This window comes from Salvia splendens, chromosome 8 (assembly GCF_004379255.2).
Source record: "Salvia splendens isolate huo1 chromosome 8, SspV2, whole genome shotgun sequence".
Taxonomy (NCBI): Eukaryota; Viridiplantae; Streptophyta; class Magnoliopsida; order Lamiales; family Lamiaceae; genus Salvia; species Salvia splendens.
This window is the reverse complement of record NC_056039.1, coordinates 26930061-26939611: the sequence shown is the minus strand read 5'-3', so window position 1 is coordinate 26939611 and position 9551 is coordinate 26930061. Positions and strand designations below refer to the sequence as shown.

Genomic DNA, 9551 nt, shown 5'->3' with positions numbered 1-9551 from the left:
ACATCAAAGAATAGTAGTTTTACCAGATCCATTAGCTCAAAGATGGATAATTCCTCATATTCTAAAGAGTGAACTACATCAAAAGTCCATAACTTTACGGTTTGTGACACTGCAGGTCCCCAACAAAAAATAATAGCACCAGAGGACCCTAACGTTAAATATAATCACGAATCATATTTTTTCACAAAACTTATTAGGATATCACATAAGAAGTTGCTAACATAAATGTGATAGAATTTATATGTCAGCGAATTTAGGGATTGCCAAAAATGCCCTTCAAGCCATTTGGGCATTTTCATCCGAAAAGTGGCTAAAAACATGATTCGTGATTATGTTTAACGTTAGGGTCATCTGGTGATATTTTTTTTTGTTAGAGACATGCAGTGTCACAAACCGAAAAGTTAGGGACTTTTGATGTAGTTCACTCTATTCTAAAAATAGTCTCATTTATGGACGACATGATTTTAATGTGAAATTAGTAATATGAGAGAAAAAAAAGAAAGAAAATAGATAAAGAAAATAAAATATGAGAGAGAAATATAAAATATAGATAAAATAAAAGAGAGAAAGATAAAAAATAATAATAATAAATTGAAAGTAATTTTTCATTTTTGGTATTGACTAATTTTGGTGGATGGATTATAAAAAGATGACATTATTTTTTATGCAAAGAGAAATATATGAATTCGAGACAGTTTATTAGAGTAGCTCGTCTTAGCTCAATTCAACACTTGAAGATGAGTCGTTTATACAGCTGTCATTGAGCTGTCAATAGTTAGTTAGATAGAGCTTTTATATTGTATTCTCATTGTACCTACACCACCAACGTCATAGTATATAAGGTGGTGCTCATGTTTGTATTTCTTAATTCAATCAATAAAAGAATATACATTCAAACTCTCCAAAGTCTTTCTCTCTTTCTCACATGCAGCAATGCTGCATTAATAAGGTTGTTATGGTATGAGTGAAAATATCTTCCGCTACATCACTTTGATCTCTATTCTCTTCTCAATCTCTCAATTCAATTGATCAATCGATCAAAATGAATGGTCGCGGCGGACGCGCTCAACCTCCACCAGCTGAGGACACTTCCAGCCCGTATTTTCTTCATCCGAGTGACAATCCTAGTGTTGTTCTCGTTCCGCAGTAGCTCATCGGCTCCAACTACACCACTTGGAGTCGATCATTCACAATTGCTCTTCTTGCTAAGAACAAATTGATTTTTTTCGATGGATCTATTCTCAGGCCTAACCGAGAGGATCTTCTCTATCAACCGTGGGCTCGCTGCAACAGTATGGTCATAGCTTGGCTGCGAAACTCAGTTTCTTCTCAAATTTGCTCAAGTATCATGTACCTCGATGATGCTTATGAGATTTGGTCAGATCTGAAGGAGCGCTTCTCTCTTGGAGACTCAGCTCGATTATATCAATTGAGGCAGCAACTCATGTCTTCCTCACAAGGAAATTCTGGTGTTAGTAGTTATTTCACGAATTTGAGAATCATTTGGGCGCGAGCCCAAAATTTCTCATCCAATTTTGTGGTGCACTTGCGCTAGATGTACTTGTCATAGTGCTGCACGTTGGCATCAGCATCAGGAAAACGACTGCACAATGCAGTTTCTGATCGGTTTGAATCCTTCTTTTTCACAGATTGGATCTCATATTGTATCTATAACTCCTTTGCCTTCACTTTCTAAGGTGTTTGCCTTAGTGATCCAAGAGGAAAGACAGCGTCACATTGAAGGAAATCTATCATCCACAACCTACTCTACACCTCCAATTCCTAGCGAGCAACCGTTTGTAAATACTACTTCAAACTATGGCAGAGGTTTGAATAAGTTCTCTGCACTCACTATGGAAGAACAAATCACAGTGTGGATAAGTGCTTCTACTTACACGGTTTTCCCCCTGGTTTTGGCCGAGGGAAGGGTAAATCATCAGGTGCAGCTGGACCTGGAGGATCTGGGTACAACAAAATTCACATCAACACAGATCAGTGAATTTTGTTGAAGATAGTTCTTCTGCCTCTAAATTGAAAATGTTTCCTCTAACTGCTATGAATCTCCCTAGCATGGATCAGTATCAACAACTTGTATATCTCTTGCAGAGCCAATTGCACACTCAAGCCTGACTCCTACACCTGAGCTTGCAGCACATTCTTCAAATCCTTTTTCTAGTACAATTTCCTTCTCCTCTACTGTTAATTCCATTAAATCATCATGTTCTAGACCATCTACTTGGATTCTAGATACAGGTGCTACTCATCATGTATGCTATGATTAATCACTTTTCACATTTGTATCTCCAATCTCTAATGCCTCTATAACCTACCAAATGGCCAAACAGCCCCTGTCACACATATAGGTACTATCAAACTGACATCTCTCATTACCCTATCATCTGTTCTATATGTTCCTTCGTTCTCTTTCAATTTAATCTCTGTGAGTGCACTCACCAAAAACTCCCCATGCACTGTATCCTTTACTCTCAATCAGTTCTACATTCAGGAAGCTTTACAGGGGACTCTGACTGGGAGGGGTAGCTGTGTTGGGAACCTCTACATTTTTGAGCTTCCAGAATCATCATCAGTTGGTAATCAAAATCTGAAACACACTCCAAGTAATGCCCTTGATAATACTTCTTTTACCATTTGGCTTCTGTAAATGCTTAGTAAGCCATAATGTTTGGCACCGGCGTTTGGGCCATCCATCTTTGAATAAACTCAAATTAATCTCTGATGTTTTGTCTCCATCAAACACACATCTATCTACTTGCCAAATATGTCCTCTAGCCAAACAGAAAAAGCTACCTTTTCTTATCTCCATATATAAATCATCTGCTGTCTTTGATATGATTCACTGTGATGTTTGGAGCCCTTTTTCCACCCCTACACACACTGGACACAAGTACTTTCTCACTATAGTAGATGACTAATCTAGGTTCGTTTGGACCTTCATTCTCACTCAAAAATCAGAAGTTCCATCTGTAATGACTCAGTTTTTCTCTACTGTGCTCACTCAATTCTCCAAGAAAATCAAAATCTGGAGAAGTGATAATGCACCTGAGTTTAACCTCACCACTTTACTCTCCATATATGGAACCATCACCCAACATTCATTTGTAGAAACACCTCAGCAAAATGCGAGGGTTGAGAGGAAACACCAACATCTATTGAATGTTGCAAGAAGTTTGTTGTTTCAATCCCATCTTTGTATGGAGTTTTGGGGTGAGTGCATCCTTACATCTTCTTTTCTGATAAATAGAATACCCTCTTCCGTACTCCCAAACAATACAACACCCTTCCAAATCCTATTCAACAAATCACCAACCTATTCCAATCTAAGGGTGTTCGACTGTCTTTGTTTTGCTTCAACATTAGATAAGAGCAAAAACAAATTTTCTCCAAGGGCGGTAAAGTGCATATTCATTGGATATCCCTTTGGATACAAGGGATATAAAGTCATGGACTTGGAGAATAACCACATCTTCCTTAGCAAAAATGTTGTTTTCCATGAATCTGAGTTTCCTCTGTCACACCAGTCACCATCCTCTTTCCCTGAAAATAATTCTCATGCCTCAGATACTTCCCCTTCTCACACTGACATCTCACTCCCCCTTCTGCCTCAGCATAACTCTGTTGGGGTTTCGAGCCCCTTGCACAGCGGAAGACTTGTACAAAACAAATAAATCAGACGTAGGATCTATTTGATCGATTATGAGATTAATCTATTCACATGTTAACATAGAATTGCATGCTAGAACGCAAATAATTCATGCTCATAGAATGTAAATCCTAAACATGAATACTACGGTTTAGAGTTACCGATTTGATTCTCTAAAGAATCGTCGATTGCTCGGGTCTTCTCCATGATGATCTTCAATACTAGACCATGGATCTTCTGACTGGTGTCCCGAATTATATCTCGATATCAGGGTGGGCTGATCTTATCGAAACACTAGGACTCGAAGAAAGAAGACGTAAATTCTTCACGGAGGAGGAGCTGAAAATTTCGATCTCCTCTACTAATTAGAGAGGGACGAAAATTTCATTATGAAATCAATTAAATTATGTCTCCTTTATTCTCTTATTTATAATAGTTACATATTGGGCCCAGTTAGGGATCTATGGAAGGTTTTGGATATGAGCTCCCCCAATTAGCATTTTACTAATTAAATTGAACCCACAATTTAATACAAGCTTATATTGGATTATTAAGAGCAGCCACTACAGAAGTAATATTAAACTCCCCATCCAAATCCGAAATTACAAGTAATCCGGGTTTCTATTTTGTTTATTATTAATTTCTCGCGCTTAAGATATAAATGTCCATTAATTAATTAAAGTCTGCTATGGACTTAATTAATTAACATCTTATTAATTCCAAGAGTGGACTTAGCAAGAAACACTTATTTATTATTCATGGAATAATTAAATTCCAACTGGTCAGTTTCCGAATAATAAAACCTTGTTCAAGCTCCTCTTGAGGACATTATCAAACGAGACTCACCTCGCGCACGATTCAACATAATAGCAATCCTAGCACCGCTAGATAATGATCACCACTACCCAATATACCTGGATCGTTGGGTGACGAAAAACCCGCACCTTTGGTAAGTCAAAGTAGTAGATACTCAATATCGTATGCTCAATGCTAACGTACATTGATTAAAAATAGATATTTATCAAGACCTAGTCTTTCAGTAGATAGCATAAAGGCACGTCTTGCTGTTAGATCCATTCAATGCTATACCACACCAGCGTCATCTTATTTCTATAAGGCTTAGAAATAATCGGACTAACATTGCAACCTTTCACGATAGGTAGCCAAAGCCTATCTAGGTTGTGAAAATCTTCTTTTCTTTTGCAAAGCATTGCTTAGAACCGACTGTAGTACCTTAAAGTGAGCGCAGCCCACGACCAGTCTACTAAGCAAAAGACTTAGGCTTTGTTTACTTCTTATGCATTTAAATGTTTATAAAACATCTTATAAACGCACAAGCAAAAACAATGTAATGATATATTGATTCTATTCGTGTAAACTACTCGAATGATACTGAATCGGGTCAAAAGTGGATTGTAGAGTTTTTTCATACACAAGCAAGATTCTATTCGTGCTAACTTGCTCGAAACATGCGTTTCAGTATACTAAACCTAACAAACTCTTCCCAGCCCACACATGATAATTCTACATCTCTCCATTCCAATTCTGGAAGAACCATCAAAACACCCTCTCACCTTGCTGACTACATATGCAATTCAGTGGTCTCATCATCAAAATATCTCATCTCTTCCTACTTCTCTTTGGATAAACTCTCTCAGCCTTATCTAAAATTCATCATACTCCTTTCCATTCTCACTGAGCATACTTCCTATAAACAAGCTGCACAACACCCTGAGTGGGTATTGACTATGCAAGAGAAACTACAAGCTCTGGTGAGAACTGATACATGGTTGATCACCACTTTGCCACCAGGCAAGATTCCTATATCTTGCAAATGGATTTATAAGATACAATTCAAGGAACATGCTACAGTGGAAAGATATAAGGCCCGATTGGTTGCCAAAGGGTTCACACAACAGGCAGGGGTGAATTTTCGTGACACTTTTTCTCCTATTGCTAAGCTCACTACAATGAAGATGATCTTAGCTTTAGCTGCTATAAATGGTTGGCATCTTGCTCATTTGGATATCAATAATGCATTTCTGTATGGTGAGCTCGATGAGGAAATATACATGACATTGCCCCCTGGATTAGAGGTCCCACAACCTGCTCTAGAATCTGGAAGACTTGTTTGCCGTTTAAAGAAATCACTCTATGGCTTAAAGCAGACCTCTAGGCAATGGTACTTGAAGTTTTCTCAAGTTCTATCTGGATTTGGTTTGTTACAGTCAGCATCAGATCACTCTTACTTCTTCAAGAGATCTAAGGATGGTGAATTCTTTGGAGTAGTGATCTATGTGGATGACATTCTTGTTGCTAGCAGTGATGCCACACTCATTGCTAATTTTAAGGAGTTTCTTACTGCGTATTTCAAGCTCAAGGATCTGGGCAATCCCAAATATTTGTTGGGGATTGAAATTGCAAGAAATATGAGTGGAATATTCATTTCACAGCACAAGTATGCTCTAGATCTTGTCTCAGATGCTGGTCTACTTGGTTGTAAACCCTCTGCTACACCCATGGATTCAAGCAAACAGCTGCAACAAGAGGAAGGTGAACCCCTTACTGAACCAACTGCCTACAGAAGATTGATAGGTCGACTTGTGTATCTATGTATAACTCGTCCTGCTATCACTTTTGCGGTTAACAAGCTCAGTCAATTTTTATCAAAGCCTCATATAGGACACATGCTTGCTGGTGAAAGAGTCCTACGGTACTTGAAGGGAACTATTGGCCATGGATTATATTATTCGACCAAAGCTGATCTATCTTGAGCATTTTCTCCGATGCAAACTGGGCTGCTTGCCCTGACACTAGGAGAAGCATATCTTATTTTTGCTTATTTTTGGGGACTTCCGTTATATCTTGGCGATCCAAGAAACAACACATGGTGTCCAGATCCTCAGCAGAGGCCGAGTATAGAGCTATGGCTCTTGCTTGTTGTGAGGTGGTATGGATAGTTGCTTTTCTCAAAGACTTTGGCATAAAAGTGAAACAGTCGGTACCCCTTTATTGTGATAATCAGGCTGCTGTCTACATTAGTTTGAATCCAATTTTCCACGAACGCACCAAACATATTGAGATTGACTGCCATACTGTCAGTGAAAAACTTGTTGAAGGGGTGATCAAACCACTACATGTTCGAAATGATATTCAGCTAGCAGACATATTTACAAAGCCCTTGGCGACATGACCCTTTCATAATCTGTTGTTCAAGATGGACTTCAAATCTGTTTACAGTCCATCTTGAGGGGGACTATTAGAGTAGCTCGTCTTAGCTCATTTCAACACTTGAAGATGAGTCGTTTATACAACTGTCATTGAGCTGTCAATAGTTAGTTAGATAGAGCTTTTATATTGTATTCTCGTTGTACCTACACCACCAACGTCATAGTATATAAGGTGGTGCTCATGTTTGTATTTCTTAATTCAATCAATAAGAGCATCCACTACGCGTCCCGCGACGGGCGCGCGTTTCGTTCCGGAGGGACGGAATCGCCGCGGGATGCGTTGCAGCGACGCGTTCCGTCCCTAGCCCGTCTCCATGCCGTCCCGTAGCCAGCGACCATGCGACGCGGGGCGCGATGTCGCGCCACGAGCAGAGGTGACGTGGCGAGCTCCCGATGCATGTGTGACGCCTACTCGCTGGCCCGCGAGTGGGCGTCGTCACGATGACGCAATAATTCAATTTTTTTTAATTCGAATTTTAATAAAATAAAAATATAGTTTTCAAATGGTAATGTTACCGTTTTTTTGCCGTTTTTCAATTTTTAAAATTTTTTTTTATTTCTTTACTCTATAAATACTCCTGTTTCATACTCATTTCACACACAAACACACATCTATTCCTCTTAAGTCCTCTCTATATCCACTCCAATTTCCATCTCAAATCAACTCAAACTAATGAATCCTTTTGAGCAAATGCGTCAAATAATGGAACAATCACTTGAAGAATATCGACGCCGGGAGGCGGAGGAAGCCGCACCGCCCCCACGACGCTCCCGGACGTACATCCACCGTAACCGGGAGGAAGCCGCCGCAAGGTTAGTACGCGACTACTTCTGCGATAACCCGATTTGGGGAGATACCTACTTCAGTCGCCGTTTCCGCATGAGGAAACCGCTATTTCTCCACATCGCGAATACTTTGGCGGCCCGGGAAGAGTTCTTCCGAGAAGGGTTCGACGCGGTCGGCCGTCCCAGCCACACGACGCTGTAGAAATGTACTGCAGCAATCCGTCAGCTTGCGACTGGATAAACGGCCGACATGTTCGACGAATACCTCCACATCGGAGACACCACTGGGCGCACGTGCTTGCTCAAATTCTGCAAAGGCGTCCGGGCAGCCTTCACAGACCAATTTCTCCGGAGGCCAAGCACGACCGATTGTCAGTTCCTCCTCGACCTGCACGAACAAGTGCACGGATTCCCCGGGATGCTTGGCAGTGTCGATTGCATGCACTGGCAATGGAAGAATTGCCCGGTGGCGTGGAGGGGGTCCTACACGAGCGGCCACAAAGGCACCCACCCAACCGTTGTTCTCGAGGCCGTTGCCGACTACCGGCTTCGGATCTGGCACGCGTACTTCGGGGGTCCCTGGCTCGAACAATGACGTAAACGTGCTCCACCAGTCTGACCTCTTTACCGAAGTTTTGGATGATAAAGCGCCGGCCATCAACTTCGTCGCCAACAACCGGCTGTATAAAATGGGGTACTATCTCGCCGACGACATCTACCCGAAGTGGCCGACCTTCGTGAAGACGTGCAACAGGCCTGCGAACCCAAAGCAGGATCCTTTTGCACAGAAGCAGGAGGCTGCTCGCAAGGATGTGGAGAGGGCGTTCGGGGTTCTCCAAGCGCGCTTCAACATCATCAAAGCCCCGGCTCATTCGTGGTTCATGGAGAGCATGGTCGACATCATGTATACGTGCATAATCTTGCACAACATGATTGTCCAAGACGAAGGACCCGAGGCGGGAAATTGGTTCGACCCCGAATCCCCCGGAAGCTCAACCGCAAGTAGTCCGCCGCGAAGTGGAGCGCATCCGTCTATACAAGAACGATTGTCTATTCAGGCAAGGACACGCGACTCTAGCGCCCACACCCAACTCCAAGAGGATCCAATTGAGCACATTTGGGAAAACTTTGGCGGAGAAAATTAAATTATGTCATTTTTATTTTTTTAGTATTTTAATTATGTCGTTTTTCTATTTTTTTGAAGTTTAAGTTGTAATGTTGTTTTAATTTTAATGAAGTGTGTTTTTTAATTGAATTTGTGGGGGAAAAATAAAAAAATAAAATTGAATGAATAGTAATTTAAGGGACGGTTAAGAGACGGTTAAGGGACGGAGTGTTGCAGGTTTCGTTCCTTAGTTAAGGGATGGAGTAAAAAAGTACAGTGGGGCCCTCAAATAGTAGTTTAAGGGATGATATAGAGACAGCGTAGTGGGTGCTCTAAAAGAATATACATTCAAACTCTCCAAAGTCTTTCTCTCTTTCTCACACGCAGCAATGCTGCATTTATAAGTTTGTTACAGTTCGAGACGGTCAAATAGTCGTAGAGACAAAAAAAAAAGGAAAAAATAAATTGATTCAAAAAATTAAAACATTATCGATTTCAGGAAATGTAATTGTTAAATTATCATATTCTCAATGGAATAAGGTCAAAAATACTGCTGCAATGGTCAAAAGGACATGTAATTTGAGTAATGATATTATTAAATTATCATAATTTCAATGGAATTAGGTAAAAAGAATACTGCTTAGTTAATGGACCTACAACGTCCGAGACCTATACAATCAAGCAGAAGAGAAGACCTGAAAAGAAAGTAGGTTCAATAATTAACAAAATATTTATTAAATTTGCAACTTTTGATAGTACTTATCACTTA

The 9551-nt window shown here is 40.4% G+C and overlaps 1 protein-coding gene across 1 annotated transcript; it reads left to right on the top strand.

The window, feature by feature from the left end:
- The first annotated feature begins 1042 nt into the window (after nucleotides 1–1042).
- Nucleotides 1043–2662, top strand: LOC121745999. The gene is made up of 5 exons (XM_042139940.1): nucleotides 1043–1146; nucleotides 1246–1471; nucleotides 1590–1965; nucleotides 2080–2267; nucleotides 2507–2662. The coding sequence occupies exons 1-5, from the start codon at nucleotides 1043–1045 to the stop codon at nucleotides 2660–2662; spliced, it is 1050 nt and encodes a 349-aa protein (XP_041995874.1).
- Nucleotides 2663–9551: the final 6889 nt, after the last annotated feature.

Bases quoted from the DNA above. Each gene is read 5' to 3' on its own strand.
- LOC121745999 (XM_042139940.1), top strand. From the start codon at position 1,043: ATGAATGGTCGCGGCGGACGCGCTCAACCTCCACCAGCTGAGGACACT. The intron at 1,472-1,589 runs GTTAGTAGTTAT...CGTTGGCATCAG, and splicing joins CCTCACAAGGAAATTCTGGT to CATCAGGAAAACGACTGCAC. The intron at 1,966-2,079 runs GTACAACAAAAT...AGCATGGATCAG, and splicing joins GCTGGACCTGGAGGATCTGG to TATCAACAACTTGTATATCT.